General features: G+C 46.6%; 1 protein-coding gene across 3 annotated transcripts in view; it reads right to left on the reverse strand.

Annotated features, from left to right (window-relative positions):
* Positions 1 to 24,693, reverse strand: part of OLFML2B (olfactomedin like 2B) — a 98,480-nt gene that overhangs the window by 49,108 nt on the left and 24,679 nt on the right. For 2 of the 3 annotated variants that reach the window (XM_007056301.4, XM_037907194.2), the window contains one exon: positions 1,943 to 2,119. In XM_007056301.4, the coding sequence (XP_007056363.3) occupies positions 1,943 to 2,119 (177 nt within the window). Of the gene's footprint in view, positions 1 to 1,942; positions 2,120 to 13,494; positions 13,689 to 24,693 lie in introns of all 3 variants that reach the window. The other variant, XM_043552965.1, reaches the window with a different exon arrangement.

Here is a 24,693-nt window from a genome sequence, read left to right on the forward strand (position 1 = left end):
CATGGTGCCCGTGGCACTGCCAAGTGCCTTACGGGTCTGATCCCACAGCTCTGAGCAGCTGCGCCAGTTACAGTCATGATGAGGGTGAGTGGGAGAACAGCTCTGCAGGGAAGAGAAGGGAGGGATGGAGCCAGCCCCTGCCAGCCAGCCTGTCCGTGCTAACCCACCATAGACCAGCAGGGACCAGCTGGAGGCTGTTTGGTGCCCATGGTAAAATCAGACATGTATGCCAATGAGGCACCATCAGGTCCTCTCCAGTGGAGCCTGTCTAAGCAGTCTGAGCAGAGGTTGAGCACGCAATGAGTCATGGAGGTGGAACCCCACTGTCCTCGGGTCAGAGCTCAGGTTCACATGCAGGGGAAGCCTGCAGTGCTGCCTGTCTTGCTCTATGACAGTAAGTCTCCAGAGCCACCAAGCCTGCTCCTCTCCCCAGGGCCTAAAGCCACAAGAACAAGTCTGGCTGCAACAGGGACAATTTCAATGCAGGGTGTAGCTGCTGGTGACTCCCTCCCTGCCTGTAAGAGACACACTGCATGGCAGAGTGGGGGCCGACCACCCGGAGAGACCTGAGCGTGAGATGCAAAGGTCGAGGAACCCGAGCCTGGACAACAAGATGTGCCCAATCCAAAGCCATGCCTGGCGTGCAGTGGCAAAGGAGGGGTCTCCGTGGGAAAGCAGCTGTTCTGTCCTGCCACCTACAGGCATCAGGATAACAAGGGGATGCAACTCCCATCACATATTGCCACGTGAGGATGCCTAAGTCCACCAACTTCCAACCCTGATGTTCAGATTTCAGAGTAACAGCCATGTTAGTCTGTATTCGCAAAAAGAAAAGGAGTACTTGTGGCACCTTAGAGACTAACCAATTTATTTGAGCATAAGCTTTCGTGAGCTACAGCTCACTTCATCGGATGCATACTGTGGAAAGTACAGAAGATCTTTTTATACACACAAACCATCAAAAAATGGGTGTAGATTACCACTACAAAAGGTTTTCTCTCCCCCCACCCCATTCTCCTGCTGGTAATAGCTTATCTAAAGTGATCACTCTCCTTACAATGTGTATGATAATCAAGGTGGGCCATTTCCAGCACAAATCCAGGTTTAACAAGAAAGTCGGGGGGGAGGGGGATAGGAAAAAACAAGGGGAAATAGGTTACCTTGCATAATGACTTAGCCACTCCCAGTCTCTATTCAAGCCTAAGTTAATTGTATCCAATTTGCAAATGAATTCCAATTCAACAGTCTCTCGCTGGAGTCTGGTTTTGAAGTTTTTCTGTTGTAATATCGCAACTTTATATGACACCAGAAAAACTTCAAAACCAGACTCCAGCGAGAGACTGTTGAATTGGAATTCATTTGCAAATTGGATACAATTAACTTAGGCTTGAATAGAGACTGGGAGTGGCTAAGTCATTATGCAAGGTAACCTATTTCCCCTTGTTTTTTCCTATCCCCCTCCCCCCCCGACTTTCTTGTTAAACCTGGATTTGTGCTGGAAATGGCCCACCTTGATTATCATACACATTGTAAGGAGAGTGATCACTTTAGATAAGCTATTACCAGCAGGAGAGTGGGGTGGGGGGAGAGAAAACCTTTTGTAGTGGTAATCTACACCCATTTTTTCATGGTTTGTGTGTATAAAAAGATCTTCTGTACTTTCCACAGTATGCATCTGATGAAGTGAGCTGTAGCTCACGAAAGCTTATGCTCAAATAAATTGGTTAGTCTCTAAGGTGCCACAAGTACTCCTTTTCTTTTTGCTGATGTTAGAGTTAGCCCTACAGCTCCAGTACATTTCTCCCTCAACACCTTTCACCAGTCCTACTGCTGAGCATTGGCTGCACCGGCGGCACTGAGTGCTCTTGGACTGGAACGGGGTTCCTGGGACTTGGCTGCACAAGAGCTCCACGGGCAGCCAGGAGAAGGCAGCTTGCCATACCTCAGTGTGGGTGTACGCAGCTGCAGCATCCCTCTGCAGGGAGCTCTGGATGTCCGGGAGGCTGTTAGAGATACTGCTGGAACAGTTTTCCTTGTCCCTTGTGTTTGGCTCACTCCAAATTGCATCCATGTTCCCTGTGAATGGCTTGTTCTCTCTGGTGAGGTTTCTGGACACTTCCTAGGAAATTGAGAGAGAAAGAGAGAGCTGTGATTTTACTGCCTCTGGCATTTTCCAAATTCAGGCCCTTGGTCACAACGTGCTTGGAGCTTGCATTATTGCTAGCCTGAATGGCATGCCTTGACAGTTAGAAATGCCTTCACTAGACAGAGATCTGCTGCCTAACTATTCTTCAGGACCCCTTTCTGGGGTGAGAAGAGGGGGCTTCCTAATGTTGTTCTTAACTAGCTGCCACATAGAGAGAACAAGAAGCCACAGACAAAACAAGCCACTTTCATTTCAAGTCTCTCCAGGAGACCACTCCCTTGGGTGGCGGGTACCATAGGCTGCAGCAGGCTATGCCTCCCCAAACAGCCAGGCATGGTCCCACCCATGCTCCGCCCCCAGGCCTCCTGCTTCCACTCTGCTGCCTGGCTCCAGGGGCTGGTAGGGCCATGCTGCCTGCCTTCTCTCCCGGCGCTCCAGGGCTGGGGGTGCTAGCCTGGGGCAGGGTCCAGTGGCCACGGGGGAGGGAGGGTGGAAGGGGCAGGGCTGGGGGGCTAGCTTCCCCCAGCCAGCGGTTCATGAGCCATCTATGACCACTCCCCTTTCTGGAACTTTTAATACAGCACAGAGACATCTAGTGCTAGAGCATATCATTATAGGCAGGCCTCTGACCCATCCTGCAGCACCACCGGGCTGGGTGATGTTCCACAGAGTGGACATGGAGAGAGCCTGAGACTTGCCCTCAAAGTGCCCTTTGACTTAGCGCAGTAGTTTTCAACCTTGTTTCATTTGCGGACCCCTAAGAAATTTTGAATGGAGGTGCTTTGGAAATCTTAGACATAGTCTGTGGTCCTGCAGGGGTCCATGGAACTCAGGTGGAAAACCACTGTCTTAGGGGAAAGGGCCCTGGGCTGGGAACCAGGAGGCCATAAGTTCTAAACTCTGTTCTTCCAGTGTGCACATTGCTACCCACTTCAAGCCCTTACTACCAAGTATGGCCATAGACTCTAGATCACTAGCAAGTATCATTTCCCCTATTGTACAAATGAGTTGACTGAGCAGTTGCACAAGGTTGCTGCAGGGAGCAGAATCCCATTCTCTAATATGGCAGGCCAAGTCTCATCCGCTTAGGTACAATGTCTTCCAGAATGAACATGCAGGATCTAAGATGGCTATCCTGACTGTAACCACAGCTCGAACCATTGGACAACACTCCCCCTCCCCAAGCCAGAATACAACCCAGAACTCCTGATCTCTAACGTCCCACTGCTATCTAGCAGACAGCTGTGTCACGAATGTGTCACGTCCCCTGCTAGTGCCTGGGCCACACACAGGATAACACTCACTCCTTTGGCTCAAGTGGCACAGGTTTGTGTTGAGGAGCGGAAAGTCCCTGGCCTGAGCCCTGTTGCTGACGCATTTGGGGCGGGGGGGTCCCTGTGGTTACATGTGATAGAATTTCTGGTTTCCAGGATTTATACTGCCACTTTCATCTCACTGCATTGTACAGTCTATGGGTAAAATCCTGCATTCATAACATAAGTCCCTACTCAGGCAAAATGCTCATTGAAATCAATGGAGGTTTTGCCCTGTAAACCCTGCCTGGCCTTTTGTCCTGTGCACACTGACAACGGTGGCTCCCTGCTGGCACTTTGCACACACTGATGTGCATGTGTACAACCAATGTTTCCTTAGGTTGTTAACTTTGGAGTCTGACACAGCACTGCCTCTCATGTCAGGTGCCAGGCAGACACGGAGCTCCCAGCTCTGACGATGCTGGATACACAGCAGGCTACACTGCTCTGAAGCCCCTTTTGAGTACTGTGTGAGTTCCTTAAAATTGCCAAGTGTGTTGACTAAAACTCCAAGATTGTACTAGATTGCCTTAATGCTATGACTGTCATGCACCAGCTCTGCCGCTTCCATGCCTCTGTCACCATACATGCTCCCATGCTCAGAAGTACCCTGCTTGGGGCATAGATCCTGCCAAAGAACTGAGCTGCTTCATTATCTAATTACATTTTCTCAGCTATGAAACTGGCAGAAAAAAGGACACATCATCCTCCACTGCCCCAAGCACAGATTGGTGGATCTTGGGCCGTAGTTCCTCTATTACTATACAAGAGTTGGCCCTGTTCATTGATATTAATGGCAGAAGGGTTTATAATGACCACCCAGTCTGACCTCCCACTGTGACGAAGTGGGAATTTTCTGTAATTTGTTTAATGAATGATGTGTATGGTGTGATCTACTTGATACGCACGTGCGACTTGACTAGGGATTGCTAGTGGGTGCAAAAGGGTTAAATGCTCCCTGGGCAGAGCAGGAGACATCAGGTGTGCATGTCTTAGATCTGTCAGGGATGGTATAAATGGATCAACAAAGGTTTGGCTGAGACAGACCAAAATCAATGGAGCATCCAAAAAGACAATGGGAGCCCAAAGACTGTGCAACTGACCCCTACCATAGGAAACTGGCAGGCGAATCATGTGAACATTAGCAGGAGCATTGCCAGCAGATCGAGGGAAGTGATTATTCCCCTCTATTCGCTACTGGTGAGGCCACATCTGGAGTATTGCGTCCAGTTTTGGGGCCCCCACTACAGAAAGGATGTTGACAAAGTGGACGGCAACGAAAATTATCAGGGGGTTGGGGCTCATGACTTACGAGGAGAGGCTGAGGGAACTGGGCTTGTTTAGTCTGCAGAAGAGAAGAGTGAGGGGGGATTTGATAGCAGCCTTCAACTATCTGAAGGGGGGTTCCAAAAAGGATGGAGCTCGGCTGTTCCGAGTGGTGGCAGATGACAGAACAAGGAGTAATGGTCTCAAGTTGTAGTGAGGGCGGTCTAGGTTGGATATTAGGAAACACTATTTCACTAGGAGGATGGTGAAGCACTGGAATGGCTTACCTAGGGAGGTGGTGGAAACCTCCATTCTTAGAGGTTTTTAAGGCCGGGCTTGACAAAGCCCTGGCTGGGATGATTTAGTTGGAGTTGGTCTTGCTTTGAGCAGGGGGTCGGACTAGATGGCCTCCTGAGGTCTCTTCCAACCCTAATCTTCTATGATTCTATGAACTCAGCATGAGTCTGCAGGAGGATGAGACTGGACCAAAAGGTGTCAGGTACCTGGGATAAACACTGGCTTTTGCAGAGAATCAACAGCTCTCACTTGGGTCTGACAAAGAAACAGACGGAGAGGGACAGATATGGATTCCACAGCAGCCTGGCTGGCTGGAGCACTAGCTTGAGCGGGATGGACTGTGTCTTAATGGTTGTCTCTCTCTGCTAACACGAGGACTTTCTGAGGTTGACTAATAAAAATGACTCTGTGTTTGAAAAGGCTTCCGAGTGTCACTGCAAATACTTGCTAAGATGCATGGTTCCCTGAACATCTCTGACCAGGAGTGTAGCTCAGTGGGACTCGCTGGGCAGCACTCCCAGTGTGAAATGAGTGCTTGAGCCTAGAGGCTCAGTCCTGCCGTGGTTGAGGCTGTGTGTAAGGAAGAGTTGGGCCCCTTTGGGGGGGGGGGGTCTGGTACACTGAAGGGGTTCCTCCAGGGACTGTTAAGGTGGGGCATAGCACAGATCCTGTGGATCCATGACACTCACACATAACCCATGCCAGAGTATCTCATCCAATGATTCCTGCACCGAGCCCAAAAGCTAGTGATTAAACTAGTCTGGGTCAGAGTTGTAGAAAGAGCCATCCAAACTTGATTTAAATCATCATCAAGTGATGGACAAGCCCCCGATTTGTAATCTGTTCCCATGGTTAATTATCCTCACTGTTCAAAATTTAAACCTTATTTCCTTTTTGAAATGGGCTGGCTTCAGTGTCCAGCCACTGAAATTTATTATGCCTTTGGCTGCTAGATTAAAAAGCCTTCCGGTATTTCCTCTGTGTGTTGGTACTTACAGATCATAAGCAAGTCACCTCTTGACCTTCTCTTTGTTACTTCTTTAGTAAGAGCTCCTCACAGCAGGACTGCAAGGCAGGTTCCAGTCCTGGATTCATTTTTGGAGCCCTTCTCTGAGCGTCTTTCAATTTTTCAAAATCCTTTTTGAAGTGTGGACCCCAGAAATGGACACAGGATCCAGAAATGGTCTCACACCTCCACATTTATTTAATGTAATCTTCCTGCTCTTACTGGCTAGCTGTTTGCTTATATGTCTAAGTACCGTGTTAGTGTTTCTTGCTGCAGCATCACCCTGGGAGTCTGCATTCAGTTGGTTATTTAGTTATTAGATTTATCAAAATGCTGAAGGGACTCTATCCATGCTACATCCTAGCTGTCAAATCCCACTCCCCACTGCCATTTCTTACCCTTGCAATACCCCCTCCTCGTAAATTTTCAAATTCCTGGGATAGACAGTGGGCCTTGCAAAGCATCTTGTAGATCCAAACTGTGGCTACTTCAGATCAGGGAGGGGCTAAATTCCTGAGTTGCGGGCTTTCCCAGAGAACACACTGCCAGCATCCCACTCGTCTCTACCAACGGGACTCCAGCTCAAGCACTTCTGCTGGTCCCAGCTGTGGCCATACAGTTCAGAGAGTGAGGCGGTTCTCAGCTAGGCAACCTTTTTAGGCACTATGAGTTTATGTTCAGCTGATTTCCATCATGCCCCCTATGTCCTTCCCAGGACACAGTCCCACGTTTCGTAGGTATGGCCTGCATTCTTTGTCTCTTGATGTATGTATGTATGACCTCACATTTGGCTGTATTAAAACACATGTTGTTTGACTGCACACACACAGCAAAGCAATCCAGCTCACTGTGTATCTGTGACTTGGACTCATCATTATTCACCGACTCCAACAAGCTTTCTGTCAGCTGCAGATCTTACAAGCAGCAATTTTATGCTTTCTTGTTTATATAATGAGTTTTTCATCAGAATGTTGTGTGGTACTAAATCAAACGCCCGACAGAAGCCAAAGTATATTATGTCAGCAGATTTTCCATTTTTAAACAAGACCTGTGATCTTGTCAAAGCATGATATTACGTTTATTTGACAAGCCCCATTTGATTGGTATTAATGGTAAAGAGGTAAAAGGTGGAAATATAAAGACCTGTATCAGCTGTTCCATCATTTTACCCAGGATCGATGTCATGCTGGTTGGTATGAGTAGCATTAACAGACTGGGGTGTGCGTGCCTTTGGAGAAGGAATTCAGCTGGGAAGTACTGCAATGACAGGGATGCATGTTGGATGGGCAGCTGGCTTGTGGCATGTGCACAGTGGTATCATGCAGCTGGCATGTGCTGTTGGGGGGACCTGGAGGGGGCAAGGGATGTACATTGGCATGGAGGGGCAGTGTACAGCAGGGGATCAGCAGCACAGTAAGCAGACTTGGTAACAATTACAGAGGCAACTCTCTACAGGAACAGCCTTTGGTCAGTGACATACAGCAGGTACCAAGGTGTACCTAACTTTCAGTACATGGAACAGTGAAAACGATAAATAATTTGCAAATTGCTATATAAATGCTAACACTGCAGTGGCTTCTAGGGCTTCTGGGGCAGGAAGATCCTCGGATGCTTCGTCAAAACTTATGAGCAAAGCTCTCAGTTCCTGATCTGGGGTTTTCCTTTAAAAGGATATTCCCCTCTGCAAGCATAGCTGTTCGAGGTCTTTTGTCTGAAACCCATCATATGACATCTAAACTCTCAATGGCAAGTTTAAACTTTTAACAGCACTGGGTTATGACTGATCAATCCAATTGACCCGTGGCATGTAAATCCTGCCATGACTACTCCAGTGTCAGGCTGTCTGCAGTGGCTCATGAACATGGGTGCCAACCTCAGGACAGACCTTCACAAACCAGGGCACAAACCCCGAAGTGGTTGTGTGTTCTATACTTAGATTTCATCCACCGAGTATCAAGTGTGAATTCCTCAAGCACTATAACAGCCTTAACATGGAGTCACAGACAGGACCCTCTTCTTTGTTACTTGTCTGTCCAAAATGAAGCCCTCATCCTCGACTGGAGATCCCAACTGCTATCTAAATACAAAAAACCCAGATAATACCTTGCTTTTCTACAGTGCTTTTCATCTAGAAGGTTCCTACAGCATTTTACAACCTATGGACTCAATTCTGCCACCTTTGTTCACCTTGGGTACAATCTTATTATACACACAGGCCCAGTTAAAGCAATGGGAAAGCCAGTAGAGTAAGGCATTATTCAGGATGGGTAAGAGTGGCAGAATAGGCTTAGTGCTTTTCCCTTGCATGCCTGCTGCAGAAGTAGACAGAATGTGAGCCTAACTACACACACACACACGCCCAGAATGAAGGTTGCTAGTGTGCATTTTCTATTATCAACGTAATCATAAAACTCCAGGAACTTGCCAAGAAATTTCAAGACTGGATACTCTTGAAAGGGACCTCGGGTCACATGTCCTCCACTGAAACTTAACACCCACAGACTCTTCACCGCCAAAACAAATTTCCTTCCCCTTCCCACGTACAGCCATCAACAATGAACATATCTAACTCCTCTAATATCACACCCAACTGCACAGGACTAACGCTGACTTCATGGAAGTGAGACATTTTGCAGTCAGACACACTCTTACTGTTGCAACCTAAAGAGTCAACCGTTGCTGAGTCCATGACGCCATAACCGAGTGGGCTGGATCAGGAAGTTCAGGTTCTGTGTGTGTAGGTTCTGCAAAGATATTTCTGGAGTTCCTCCCTCCAGAGAAGATCATCCCGTAAACTACCATCCAGGGTAAGCAATGTTCAAGTTAAGTCCAAAGCAGACTGTAAAGAGCTATAAAGGGATCTCACAAAACTGAGCGACTGGGCAACAAAATCGCACAAGAAATGCAGTGTTGCTAAACACAAAGTAACGCACACTGGAAAACATAATCCCAACTATATATACAAAATGATGGGGTGTAAATTAGCTGTTACCACTCAAGAAAGAGATCTTGGAGTCATTGTGGATAGTTCTCTGAAAACATCCACTCAATGTGCAGTGGCAGTCAAAAAAGCTAACAGAATATTGGGAATCATTAAGAAAGGGATAAATAATAAGACAGAAAATATCATATTGCCTCAATATAAATTCATGCTATGCCCACCTCTTGAATACTGCATGCAGATGTGGTCGTCCCATCCCAACAAAGATATATTGGAATTCGAAAAGATACAGAAAAGGGCAACAAAAATGATTAGAGGCATGCAATGGCTGCCGTACGGGGAGAGATTAATAAAATGGGGACTTCTCAGCTGGGAAAAGAGATGACTAAGGGGGGATATGATGGAGGTCTATAAAATCATGACTGCTGTGGAGAAAGTAAATAAGGAAGTGTTATTTACTCCTTCTCATAACACAAGAACTAGGGGTCACCAAATGAAATTAATAGGCAGCTAATTTAAAGCAAACAAAAGGAAGTATTTCTTCACACAACGCACAAGTCAATCTGTGGAACTCTTTGCCAGGGATGTTGTGAAGGCCAGGACAATAACAGGGTTCAAATAAGAACTAGATAAATTCATGGAGGATAGGTCCATCAATGGCTATTAGCCAGGATGGGCAGGGATGGTGTCCTTAGCTTCTGTTTGCCAGAAGCTGGGAATGGGTGACAGGGGATGGATCACTTGATGATTACTATTCTGTTCATTCCCTCTGGAGTACCTGGCATAGGGCCCCTGTCGGAAGACAGGATACTGGGCTAGATGGACCTTTGGTCTGACCCAGTATGGCTGTTCTTATGTTCTTAAGCCGCCAGACTCTGTGAACTACAGCCTCCTACGGGGGGCTGAGGTACCCACGAAGTAGTGTAAACAAGACCTAATACTATTGTGAATTTCCAGTTAGAAACATCGCCATTGTCAGGATAACAGGAATCTGGGCAGCTTTTGACAAGGCTACCCTAGGATTTAGAAGCCTCACTGCATCCTCTAGCCTGCCGGGAGTCCTTTTCCTTGGTTGGGTAGCTATTTCAACACATAGTGATCAATGGCTCCATGTCTAGATGGCAGCCGGTATCAAGCGGAGTGCCCCAAGGTTTGGTCCTGGGGCCGGTTTTGTTCAACATCTTCATTAATAATCTGGAGGATGGTGTGGACTGCACCCTCAGCAAGTTTGCAGGTGACACTGAACTGGGGGGAGTGGTAGATATGCTGGAGGGTAGGGATAGGATACAGAGGGACCTACACAAATTAGAGGATTGGGCCAAAAGAAATCTGATGAGGTTCAACAAGGACAAGTGCAGAGTCCTGCACTTAGGACAGAAGAATCCCATGCACTGCTACAGACTAGGGACCGAATGGCTAGGCAGCAGTTCTGCAGAAAAGGACCTACATGTTACAGTGGATGAGAAGCTGGATATGAGTCAACAGTGTGCCCTTGTTGCCAAGAAGGCTAACAGCATTTTGGGCTGTATAAGTAGGGGCATTGCCAGCAGATCGAAGGACGTGATCATTCCCCTCTATTCGACATTGGTGAGATCTCATCTGGAGTACTGTGTCCAGTTTTGGGCCCCACACTACAAGGAGGATGTGGAAAAAATGGAAAGGGTCCAGCGGAGGGCAACGAAAATGATTAGGGGGCTGGAGCACATGACTTATGAGGAGAGGCCGAGGGAATTGGGATTGTTTAGTCTGCAGAAGAGAAGAATGAGGGGAGATTTGATAACTGCTTTTAACTACCTGAAAGGGGGTTCCAAAGAGGATGGATCTAGACTGTTCTCAGTGGTATCAGATGACAGAACGAGGAGTAATGGTCTCAAGTTGCAGTGAGGGAGGTTTAGGTTGGATGTTAGGAAAAACTTTTTCACTAGGAGGGTGGTGAAGCACTGGAATGGGTTACCTAGGGAGGTGCTAGAATCTCCTTCCTTAGATGTTTTTAAGGTCAGGCTTGACAAAGCCCTGGCTGGGATGATTTAGTTGGGGATTGGTCCTGCTTTGAGCAGGGGTTTGGACTAGATGACCTCTTGAGGTCCCTTCCAACCCTGATATTCTATGATTCAATGCCCAATATCACCTGTAAATGACGCTTGGTCTGTGACCCATTCAGGAAAAATTAATCTCCCTCCTAACTAATAGGTCTCCAGCAAAGAGCTTGCACATAATCATTTTTCCATCAGTTAGCTACTTCAATGTGTTGCTACAGCTGGCTCAGTGCATGCCTGTGAGGCTTTAAATTAAAGGCTGACATTTTTATGCAACACCAGTCTCTGGTTCATGTTCTTAGGCATTCAGAAAATCAGACCTAGTGGCTTATCCAGTGTGGAATCTGCCTTCCTTCACCAGCAATTCACCCATTAAGCCACTTATAAACTGGCTTTTCACACAGGGTCCCTTCATTGATTCTGGGCATAGACACCTGTCTGTATCACTGCTTCAAGATTCAGTGCAGCAAGTTCTGTTTTCATCCAGTCCCTTAAGTGGAGTTGGAAAAGCTCTATCTAAAGCACACACCTCCAATTCTGCCATTCCTTCCAATCTCCTAATGGCACATACAATTTTAGCTGACTATGGCATGAGCATGCAGTAACACTTTCAGGTATTGTTAATAGACAGCAGGTGTAAAACAAACAAAAGGAAGTATTTCTTCACACAACACACAGTCAACCTGTGGAATCCTTTGCCCGAGGATGTTGTGAAGGCCAACACTATAACAGGGTTCAGAAGAGAACTAGATGAGTTCCTGGAGGATAGGTCCATCAATGGCTATTAGCCAGGATGGGCAGGGATGGTGTCCCTAGCCTCCGACTGCCAGAAGCTGGGAATGGGCGACAGGGGATGGATCACTCTATGGTTACCTGTTCTGTTCATTCCCTCTGGGACACCTGGCATTGGCCACTGTCAGAAGACAGGATACTGGGCTAGATGGACCATTGGTCTGACCCAGTATGGCTGTTCTTACGTTCTTCTAAGAGACTCAAGATTCAAATTCTGTTAAATCCTTCTGAAATCCACAGTTAGTGACATGGCCAGTACAATTTCTTCTCCTGCAAGAGAACAGCCTGAAACCACTGCCTGAAATCACTTCCACCACTTGCTTATTTTGGGAAATTGTGTTAAACGGTATACCACATGTCACTGCAACACACAAAGACTGATCAAACAAGCTACCAGCTGGAACCTCCTCTTTCTAGACCAACAATAAGGCAGCCAGTCAAGACAAAAAAAGTACTTAATTAAAAGTGTGTTGACACCTATTGTTGGAAGAGAGGTTTGCAAGTAATTAATAGTTAACTTTATCATTACAAAAAAGCTTTAACCTCTCATTTATTTACATTTTCCTGCACAGCCTCTGCTGTACTTCCCTCTGAAGCCATCAGTACATGAGACCAGTACCTTGGTACACCATTCATCAGTACATGAGACCTTTAAAGGGAAATATTTGTGTTTTCCTTGTTAAAAGATTACCTCACTCTCTGATCTGGACTTCTGTATAGTTCTGCTGTACCCTGTTTAAAAGCTACTGCATCTGACCAAGAAGTGGATGTGCTTCAGTGATGAGTTGTCTTCCCTGTATGTGCTGTGCAAATTTCTCTACTCTGATTCACAGTGCAGATGTCTATTGTGTATGTTGTACTGGTTGTATTGATGTCAGTGAAAACTGCAGACACAGAAGGAGTGCAAAGAAGAAAATAGGCATATGCACTGTGGTCAGAGAAGAGAATTTTTCCCACAGTGTGCACAGCTATTTGTACATTTGTCAAGTACTTTGGGGTGTTTGGATGAAAGGTTCTATGTACATTTCTGTTCATATTATACCGGGAGATAATACTTTTTTTTTCAGTTGAGTAACTACCCTTGTGTTTCTAACTGTATGCTCTGGGGTGAGAAGGTGTAAGGAGTTGGGAATTATGAGACAAATTCAGCAGGGTTGCATGGATGTAACTGAGAGCAGAATTTGGTCATATAATTTCCCCCAAACTAAAAAACTCCATACTCCTCTTGGGCCAAATTCTGAATTCAAATTTACACTGGGGGAAACTGACAGCAGAATCTGGCCTTTTGTATCTACTGGTGGATTCCTCTCCTAGGGCAAAGTTCTGCTCTATCTATCCACATATAGATCATGTTCCAAAATTCTGTTCTCCCAGCAACAGATTCAGAGATATTGGGAAAGCAGAACATTGTAGTGGAGAGACGCAGTGGTGATCTGCAAAAAGAAAAGGAGTACTTGTGGCACCTTAGAGACTAACAAATAAATAAAAAAATCTGCGAATACAAACTAACATGGCTGCTACTTTGAAACCAGTGGTGATCTGAGAACACAGTTCTGCCCTTATTCAGTCAAGCCATTTCTGCCTTTTTAAATACTGACGATTCAGCAGGAAATTCATATGACCCAACTAGAGAATAAGTCAAACCAGATTAAGAGGGAGGGATCTCAAATAAAAACAGAAACATCCATATCCCTTACCCTCCTTTGTAGATCACCATATGTGGTCAGTCCAGCAACCCAAGATATCACATTCACATGAACCATTTTCAGATGCCTCTTTTTTGACCTCTTGGCTGAGTTGTGCAGTGCTCTCCCAAAATGTTTTGCATGTGGAATTTTGGCTTTGTGAATCCACTGCAGTTGGCTCATGTTTGAAGTCTATTGGGATGGGTCTGCATTTAAAAGAATGTGGAATTACTCTCCCAGATACAGAGGGAGGGAAAAAGCTCCAGTATTTGAGCTGACAACCTGCAGCAAGGCACTATTTATTGGCCAAAACAATATTACACTGCATGAAAGAGAAAATGATTTATGGGGAAATATACTTTAAAAAAAATTAAAGATTTTAGGTTATCTTTTAATATAGGATTTTCACACTTAGGTGTTGTACTCTGAATTCAAGTCATAGTGTACCTTCCTTGCCATTATTTGACCCTCTCAAGCACTAGTAATAGAGGCTAGCATGCCCTACCAGCTGACCCTACCTTACCCAAGCACATCTCAGCCACTTCCTGGATCTTGTGGGAAGCAAGAGCTCCTAATAAAAGGCAATTAGAAATAACAAAAATAAACTGTTTTGGCAAAACACCATTGCAAGGAAACTACAAAACCAGAGAAGGCAGAGAAGTGACATCCTCCCAGAGCAGGAGGAGAGGTCAGCAGTGGTTCTCAGACTGTCAGATAGCCTGGATCAGCAGTGTTAGAGCCACAGCACAGACCTTAACCCTTTGAGGTAAGAGTTGTAACCCAAACACCAGAGGGGATGTGACACTCACTTTCCCAGTGGGTTACACAACCAGTTGTTAACCAGCAGAAAACTGTTGTGAATCAGGATTCTATTCCTGGGTTTGGAGTGGTGTGTGGGCTAGTGGTTACTGACAACACAGCCAAGTGGATGGATTAGGCACATTGATTCCAAGAGGCCATGTGGCTGGCAGGATGAGCTTTAGACCTGTCACATTAAAGACTTGGGTTCTACTGTCAGCTCTGCTGGACGTGACCTTGTGTAGCCCCGTCTGTCAACTGGAGAGAATGATGCTTGCTTCTTAGGGTAGCATAGAATTACGAACACCAGATAGCAGAAGCACATAGAGCAGAGCCTCTCCTGGCTCCCCTCATCCCAGCACATCTTTCCTTAGGCCCAGGGCTGCTGTTTAGCCTGTGTACCATCCACTGCCAAGGAGGTGGCCCTGTGGGGCTGGAGGTGGGAACATGCTCACTTAAGATGGCATGTTCCAAGATTTCAGCAGCAAGTTTCCAACAAGCTCTACTGAGCATGTACAAATGTTGATTTTTCAGAGGCTTTTAACTCTGCCAAGTGTGAGTGGATTTTCATAAGGACAGCAAAAGACATCTCTCTGATCCCAGAGCTATGTCCCTGTCAAATTTCCTGTGCCAAAGTGTAAAGACATTAGAGCTCTTCAAAGAAAGAGTTGTAAGAATTCATCTTGAACAAAATTACCAATTTTTCTCTTTCTTGAAAACAGCTGAACCATTTTTGCTGAACCTTACTAAGAGAATTGAGCCTGAAGCAAAGAGTAAGCATGGAAAATTTTACCCCCTATAGTTGAAGTCTGGAAAAGTAACAAGCTACTGAAAAGAGGGGCTTACAATGGAAAATGTTAGGCAATCTTAACTATAGGTTAAGCTGTCCAGAGGTAAGGTTAAGATTTAGTCATGGGTATTTTTAGTAAAAGTCATGGACAGTGCGACGGGTTCAGCCACAGAGACCCCCCTTGGGACTGTCACCTGACATGCTGGAATTACCTCTGAACCCATTTTCCCTGCCAGATTGGGACTTCCAGAACCCTGCCTTGTTGAGCCAGATAAGCTAGCCTGCTGCAACACAGACCCAGGGTCCAGGCCACACCCCCAAAGCTGCAGATTTAACTGAAAACAGTTTAGCAGGTTACCTGACTCCAGCACTCAGATACCCAGTTCCCAATGGGATGCAAACCCTAAATAAATCCATTTTACTCTGTATAAGGCTTATACAGGATAAACTCATAAATTGTCTGCCCTCTATAACATTGATAGAAAGATATGCACAGCTATTTGCTCCCTCAGGTATTAATCACTTACTCTGGGTTTACTAATAAACAAAAGTGATTTTATTAAGTATAAAATGTAGGATTTAAGTGGTTTCAAGTAATAACAGACAGAACAAAGTAAGTCACCAAGCAAAATAAAGCAAAAACACGCAAGTCTAAGCCTAATACATAAAGAAACTGATTACAGGTAATATCTCACCCTCAGAGATGTTCCAATAAACTTCTTTCACAGACTAGACTCCTTCCTAGTCTAGGCCCAATCCTCTCCCCTGGTACAGTCCTTGTTAGCTCCAGCAGACATCTTAGGTGGAAACAGGGGCTCTCTCATGACTGGCAGCCCCCTCTGTCCTGCTCCTTTTATAGCTTTGGCACAAGGCGAGAATCTTTTGTCTCTCTGGGTCCCCACCCCTCCTTCTAAATGGAAAAGTACCAGATTTAAGATGGATTTCACTATCAGGTGACATGGTCAAGTGTCCCTGTGAGACCTCATTCTTCATTACCCCTGGGCTGGCCCACATATACACAGAAAGGCTTTCAGGTAAATAAACCATTTACAACCAATTGTCCTAGTCAATGGGAGCCATCAAGATTCTAAACCACCATTAATGGCCCACACCTTGCATAATTACAATAGGACCTCAGAGTTATACTTCATATTTCTAGCTTCAGATACAAGAATGATAAATGCATACAAATAGGATGAACACACTCAGTAGATTATAAGCTTTGTAATGATACCTTACAAGAGACCTTTTGCATAAAGCATATTCCAGTTACATCATATTCACATTCATAAGCATATTTTCATAAAGCATACGGAGTGCAACGTAACACCCTCCTCCTGAACTTACTGCCAGAGACTTGGACACTATCCATAGCAGAGGCAGTACATTTAAACTTCTGGTTCAGCTCTGGTCATACCCCCATCCATCGTTATTAAACACTATAATGCTATTCACAGGGGTTCTAGCAAAGTTCTGGGTTCCTGGTCCCCAGGTGCCCGAAAACATGTTGGGGTGTAGCACTGTTAACAGAATGCAGACAGCAATATCTGTTAAAGGTAGGAGTCTTGGCATTTAGCCACCAATGCCATGAGGCAGTGTGCCTCAGTTTCCCCTTCCACACAGCAGTGTAGGCCTGTTATGCTTTTGCTGCTGTGCTGAGCTTCCAGCCTGTTTACAGGTATAAGCTGAAAACAACCTGCTTGTGGGACTGTCTTGTCACCACCCCTAGCATGTACAAAAGTTTTTTCCAGAGATCAGGTATGTCACACATCTTCAAAGCGTTTACCATTAGTATTAACTCCTTTGTCTTGACCCATAGGTGAAGTAGTCAAAGACATAAGATAACCAGCAAATCTACAGCGGACAGGCTCTGTTTACACAGTTTAGCTTATTCAGGGTCTATTGCATTTTCCAATCCCTTTGTGGTAGGGGTTTAGACACAGAGTCTCCTCTCTCTTTGAGGAAGGCTTCAATTCAGGTATGTGTTTGGGGTTTTGGCAAGGAAAGGGTGCACTGCAACCATGCCTGCCCTCGGCTCCTCCCTCTGGAATCTCTTTGTGTTGGGCCCCACCAGCTTGTGAAGCTTCCCAAATGCAAAGTTTTTCCTTCTCCTGCCCTGAAGAGACAATGTTAGTTTCTACAAGCATAGCAGAAACAATATCTTTTAATGGAGTGCTTTGGATTGGTAAGATCCCCTCAGTCATCCCATTCTCTGTTCCCAAAAGGTCAGCTGGGTGGACTCTCCCCTCCAGGAGATTTGACCCCAGGTCTTCCCTTAATACCTGATCCACAGGTGAGGGGTCTGGCATTTCAGATGCAGATCCTTCACCCTTCTCCTGGAGAAATACCTTCCTACAAAAGGTGGGAAGACACCTGTCCCCCCTCACCTTCCGTCTGGACATCCCTCTCTGGGTTCCCCCCTGAGGCAGACACCCCAGTGTTCTCCAAAAGGGAAGGTGACCCTGATCCATCTGTGGGCTCACAACTACCAGCTATGACAGACACTTCACTGGCCACCAAAATCCCCCACTTTCACTCAGGTTGGGCTTGCTTCCAGCTACAGAGCCCTTGGGGTCTGTTCCCACCGCAGCGGTTGTCAGGACTCCAACTTCCATCTCCGGGATAGATGTCCCTGTGCACCCTATGGCAGGGCCTGTCCCCTGCTGACCTGCAACTTATTATAGAATCATAGAATATTAGGGTTGGAAGAGACCTAAGGAGATCATCTAGTCCAATCCCCTGCTCAAAGCAGGACCAACACCAACTAAATCATCCCAGGAAAGGCTTTGCCAAGCCGGGCCTTAAAAACCTCTAATGATGGAGACTCCACCACCTCCCTGCGTAACACATCCCAGTGCTTCACCACCCTCCTAGTGAAATAGCCTTACCTAATATCCAACCTAGACCTCTCACACTGCAACTTGAGACCACTGCTTCTTGTTCTGTCATCTGCCACCACTCGGAACAGACGAGTTCCATCCTCTTTGAAACCCCCCTTCAGGTATTTGAAGGCTGCTATCAAATCCCCCCTCACTCTTCTCTTCTGCAGACTAAATAACCCCAGTTCCCTCAGCCTCTCCTCGTAAGTCATGTGCTCCAGCCCCCTAATCATTTTCGTTACCCTCCATTGGGCTCTCTCTAATTTGTCCACATCCCTTCTGTAGTAGGGGGACCAAAATTGGACACAATACTCCAGGTGTGGCCACACCAGTGCCAAATAGAGGGGAATAATCACTTCCCTTGATCTGCTGGCAATGCTCCTACTAATACAGCCCAATATGCCATTGGCCTTCTTGGCAACAAGGGCACACTGCTGACTCATATCCAGCTTCTCGTCCACTGTAATCCCCAGGTTCTTTTCTGCAGAACTGCTGCTTAGCCAGTCTGTCCCCAGCCTGTAGCAGTGCATGGGATTCTTCCGTCCTAAGTGCAGGACTCTGCACTTGTCCTTGCCAAACCTCATCAGATTTCTTTTGGCCCATTCCTCCAATTTGTCTAGATCACTCTGGACCCTATCCCTACCCTCCAGTGTATCTACCTCTCCCTGCAGCTTAGTGTCATTGGCAAACTTGCTGACGGTGCAATTCATCCCATCATCCAGATCATTAATAAAGATGTTGAACAAAACCGGCCCCAGGACCAACCCATGGGGCACTCCGCTTGATACCGCCGGCCAACTAGACATCGAGCCGTTGATCACTACCCATTGATCCTGGAAGTCAGCAGCTGTCAGCAGCAGTCAGGGAGATGATCATGGGACAGGAGCTGGCTCTATCCACCCAATCCCACAGAGACCTGTCTTAAACCCCAGAGCTATAGGAACTGGTCTTGACCATCCCTGCCCCCAATGGCCCATCTTCCCCTGCTCCAGAGGAATTAAAGAGACACTCTCCCTTTTCCCCAGCAGCCCCTGTGACATCACCCTCCCCTCTGGGGCTTTCAGCACAAGATTCCTTCTTGCTGCTAACAAACCCTGGGACAGATTCTGCCACATCAGAAAAGTCATTCCCCAGTAGAAATGGTGCAAAATTGTGTGCCACTGCTGTGACAGTCAGTTCAGTCTGCAAATCACCAGTTTCCATGTGTACCTTAGCTAAAGGTGCAAGGACTTTGTAACCTCCCACCAATTCCAATTCTGCCATTTTTCCTGGTAACAAATCCTTCTCATAGATCAGGTCCTTCTTGACCACAGAAATCTTTGCACCAGTATCCCTCCAACCTTGGAGCGCTTTCCCATTAAGCTGAACAGCATGCATATGCTCACTGCTTGGTTGTGTAGAAGCAACCTTTACAAATCCTGTGTGGAAAGAGGGAGTAGCCTGGGATACCCCTGTACTCTAAGAAGCAGCAGCTTCATGTGTTACCTGGTGGGTCTGTTCCCACTCAGCCAAGGACATTTATTCCTCAGGTGCTCGGTGGACTTACAATGAGAGCACCTTCTGGGCTCCTCTCCTTGTACATGAGATCATAGAATCATAGAATCATAGAATATCAGGGTTGGAAGGGACCCCAGAAGGTCATCTAGTCCAACCCCCTGCTCGAAGTAGGACCAAGTCCCAGTTAAATCATCCCAGCCAGGGCTTTGTCAAGCCTGACCTTAAAAACGTCTAAGGAAGGAGATTCTACCACCTCCCTAGGTAACGCATTCCAGTGTTTCACCACCCTCTTAGTGAAAAAGTTTTTCCTAATATCCAATCTAAACCTCCCCCATTGCAACTTGAGACCATTACTCCTCGTTCTGTCATCTGCTACCATTGAGAACAGTCTAGAGCCATCCTCTTTGGAACCCCCTTTCAGGTAGTTGAAAGCAGCTATCAAATCCCCCCTCATTCTTCTCTTCTGCAGACTAAACAATCCCAGCTCCCTCAGCCTCTCCTCATAAGTCATGTGCTCTAGACCCCTAATCATTTTTGTTGCCCTTCGCTGGACTCTCTCCAATTTATCCACATCCTTCTTGTAGTGTGGGGCCCAAAACTGGACACAGTACTCCAGATGAGGCCTCACCAGTGTCGAATAGAGGGGAACGATCACGTCCCTCGATCTGCTCGCTATGCCCCTACTTATACATGCTCGCTATGCCCCTACTTATACAGATGGGGGACAAGAAACAGGGGAATGGGGAGGTGACCTCCCAGCCTCCTTTTCCCTAGGGGTAAAATGGTGATTCTGCTTTCCCCCAACCCTGTCCCCCACGGCCAGTGGTTTGTGTTTAATTGCAGCTTGTGACTGCTCGGAAGAGTCTGCAAACCCAGCTAATCCACCCACTGCATCCACCTTTTTGTCCCACAAATACTGTTTTACATCATAGACTCATAGAATCATAGAATATCAGGGTTGGAAGGGACCTCAGGAGGTCATCTAGTCCAACCCCCTGCTCAAAGCAGGACCGATCCCCAATTAAATCATCCCAGACAGGGCTTTGTCAAGCCTGATCTTAAAAACTTCTAAGGAAGGAGATTCCACCATCTCCCTAGGTAACGCATTCCAGTGTTTCACCACCCTCCTAGTGAAAAAGTTTTTCCTAATATCCAACCTAAATCTCCCCCACTGCAACTTGAGACCATTACTCCTTGTTCTGTCATCTGCTACCACTGAGAACAGTCTAGAGCCATCCCCTTTGGAACCCCCTTTCAGGTAGTTGAAAGCAGCTATCAAATCCCCCCTCATTCTTCTCTTCCGCAGACTAAACAATCCCAGTTCCCTCAGCCTCTCCTCATAACTCATGTGTTCCAGTCCCCTAATCATTTTTGTTGCCCTCTGCTGGACTCTTTCCAATTTTTCCACATCCTTCTTGTAGTGTGGGGCCCAAAACTGGACACAGTACTCCAGATGAGGCCTCACCAGTGTTGAATAGAGGGGAACGATCACGTCCCTCGATCTGCTGGCAATGCCCCTACTTATACAGCCCAAAATGCCATTGGCCAAGGGCACACTGTTGACTCATATCCAGCTTCTCGTCCACTGTAACCCCTAGGTCCTTTTCTGCAGAACTGCTGCCAAGCCTTTCGGTCCCTAGTCTGTAGCGGTGCATTGGATTCTTCCATCCTAAGTGCAGGACTCTGCACTTGTCCTTGTTGAACCTCATCAGATTTCTTTTGGCCCAATCCTCTAATTTATCTAGGGCCCTCTGTATCCTATCCCTACCCTCCAGCGTATCTACCTCTCCTCCCAGTTTAGTGTCATCTGCAAACTTGCTGAGGGTGCAGTCCACACCATCCTCCAGATCATTAATGAAGATATTGAACAAAACCGGCCTCAGGACCCACCCTTGGGACACTCCACTTGATACTGGCTGCCAACTAGACATGGAGCCATTGATCACTACCCGTTGAGCCCGACAATCTAGCCAGCTTTCTATCCACCTTATAGTCCATTCATCCAGCCCATACTTCTTTAACTTGCTGGCAAGAATACTGTGGGAGACCGTATCAAAAGCTTTGCTAAAGTCAAGGAACAACACGTCCACTGCTTTCCCTTCATCCACAGAACCAGTTATCTCGTCATAGAAGGCAAGCAGATTAGTCAGGCATGACTTGCCCTTGGTGAATCCAAACTGACTGTTCCTGATCACTTTCCTCTCCTCTAAGTGCTTCAGAATTGACTCCTTGAGGACCTTCTCCATGATTTTTCCAGGGACTGAGGTGAGGCTGACTGGCCTGTAGTTCCCAGGATCCTCCTTCTTCCCTTTTTTAAAGATGGGCATACATCATCCCTGCACATATTCAGGAACTGTTCCTGAGTAACTAAATCACACATTTCTTCCAAACTTGTAATGCCTTTTCCCCTCACCCACTTGTCTAACAAATCTCTCATTTCATTTACATAGGCCACATTACTCAATCCAGTTCCCCTCTTAAGGCTCCCGAATTTAACCCTGTAGGTTTCAGGTGTAATCTGAAACTGTTTCAAAACCAGTTCCTTAAATATACCATAGTTTGAAGCATCAGCAATAGGCATCTTATTGAATATGTCCAGAGCATTCCCAGTCAATTTTGCAACCAAAGTAGTCATCTTTTGATCCTCAGGAATCGCATGGAGAGTGCACAGTCTCTCAAAGGTGATGAAATACTCTGCAATATCACTGGATTCATCATATGGTGGACATAACCTCTCCCATTTATGAATTTTGGGGGAAGTGGAGCCAGCTGCTGAAGGGTTTTGTCTCTTCCACTCCATTACAGCCAGTTCATGCTTCTGGGTCTCAATTTGGGCTTCTCTCTGGGCCTCAATTTCTTTGTTTCTTAGCTCCAGGGCTTGCTGCCTCTCTCTTTCCTTCTCCTCCTTAGCAGCTTGCTGTACTAACCTTTGGGCTTCCATGGCTCTTTCGTGAGCAGCTTTTTCCCTGGACCAATTGCGCATTAATCTCCATTTTTCTTAATTCCATCTGTCTTTTATGTTCATTTTCCTTCTCAGCAATCTGCAACCTGTGGCGTTCTCTCTTCTTCTGAGTCTCACTCTCACTCATTTTGCTGATTTTCTTGCCTCTATTTTCCATACCCGAAATAAGCAAACAGAAAATAACACACCAGTGACCATTTTGTCTATTCTCCGACCACAACACTTAAAACTCACTTAAAATCACTACCAGTGCTTCAAAGCAATCAACTGTGCACAGATCGTGTTCGACTACACCACTGTGACAGTTTTGGGCACAGAGACCCCCTTAGGACTGTCATCTGACGTGCTGGAATTACCTCTGAGCCTGTTTTCTCTGCCAGCTTGGGAGTTCCAGAACCCTGCCTTGTTGAGCCAGACATGCTAGCCTGCTGCAATACAGTCCCAGGGTCCGGGCCACGCCCCCAAAACTGCAGACTCAACTGAAAACAGCTTAGCAGGTTACCTGCCTCCAGCACCCAGACACCCAGTTCCCAATGGGATCCAAACCCCAAATAAATCCGTTTTACTCTGTATAAAGCTTATACAGGGTAAACTCATAATTTGTCCACCCTCTATAACATTGATAGAGAGATATGAAGAGCTGCTTTCACTTAAAAGCCTGCAGTTTTGGGGGCATGGCCCGGATCCTGGGTCCGTGTTGCAGAAGGCTAGCGTGTCTGGCTCAACAAGGCAGGGTTCTGGATGTCCCAAGCTGGCAGGGAAAACAGGCTCAGAGGTAATTGCAGCACATCAGGTAACAGTCCCAAGGGGATCTCTGTGACCAAACCCGTCACAGACAGGTCATGGGCAATAAACAAAAATTCATGGTCCCTGACCTGTCCATGACTTTTACCATAAATACCCCAGACTAAATCTTAGCTGAGGGGCCCTGAGGCGCTGCTGCTGCTCTGTTCCAGTGGCCCCTGGGGCCAGCCACACCAGCCGCTGCAACTGCAGAAGTCATGGTATTCATGACCTCCGTGACTGACTCGCAACCTTATCCATAGGTCACTCCCTGCTCTCCTTCCCACAAAGCTGTGTGGGTCTGTAAGTTTATTCTCCTGGTCATGGTGATTCTCATGCTGCCTTGGCCCTGACACAGCCTAGGGCTGCTCTAACTTCAAGGACTGTACACTAGCTGAGAGCTGCTGACAGCTCCACTCCATCCCTCACACATACCACTCCCCCCGCCTCTACACTGGGGTGGGAGAGGAATGCAGGAACTGGGGCTGAGAGCCTGGCCTTTTTATTCCCGTCCATTCTTTTATATTGTGCACTCTCCACTCACTTTTGCATCTCTAGATCCATCCTAGGCATTACCAGAAAACAATTATAATAAACAGCAACAGGGAGGGTACAAAAAGAGGCCAATGCCCAATACACAACAGGAATATATTGTTGCCTCTTCTTTCAGCATCAGTGTCCCATTCTGATACCAGCATCATACCTCTGTTGAGGGGCAGCAGACGTCCACGGACTTGCAGATTGGCTTCCTAATGGAGGTAAAATCAGTGACACAGTGTCACATTCCAGCGTGCCGTCCAGACCAGTGAGGTGTTGTATCACTGCCTGCCCTGCAACCTGGGGTGCCTTACAATGCTTTGCTGCTGTAGCTTCCAACCAGGGCCACTCACAAACAGCTACCAGCGTGCAGGTCCCCACCCCACAACGAGTGTCTGCGTATACCCGCAACCTGCTAGTCACACTGGCTTCCACCAGCCTTGATTACCACTTGCAGAGTAACCCCAACACACTCCCAGACCCGGATTTTCCCCAGAAACATGTGTTCTGCTCTTTCCAGCCCTTTTCTGTAAGGGGTCAATATGCAACAGTTTGTTACCTTAACTGGAGTTACCCAAACAGTTCAGTTCAAACACAGCACTGTCTTAGTTTTAATTAAATAATAAAACATGGTTATTTAACTACAAAGAGATGGGTTTTAAGTGAGTACAAGTGTAAGGCATTAAAGTCAGAAACAGTTACAAAAGAAATAAAGATAAAACACTTTCTAGGAACTTGGTTAGACTTGGTTCAAGGTAAAATCCTCACCACATGTTCCCAGTAATAGGACCAACCAAATTCTCCAGCCAGAATATAAACAAACAACATGGCGGTGCCACGCACTGGAGAGTCTGAGAGGTTTCTAGGCATCAGAGGATGGGGACAGAGATGCCCCATTACAACCAGCTTGAACATGAGCACACGGCTCATTAGCACAGCTCCAGTTTGATTAAACCCAGGACAGT

The sequence above is a fragment of the Chelonia mydas genome, chromosome 8, assembly GCF_015237465.2.
Source record: "Chelonia mydas isolate rCheMyd1 chromosome 8, rCheMyd1.pri.v2, whole genome shotgun sequence".
NCBI lineage: Eukaryota > Metazoa > Chordata > Testudines > Cheloniidae > Chelonia > Chelonia mydas.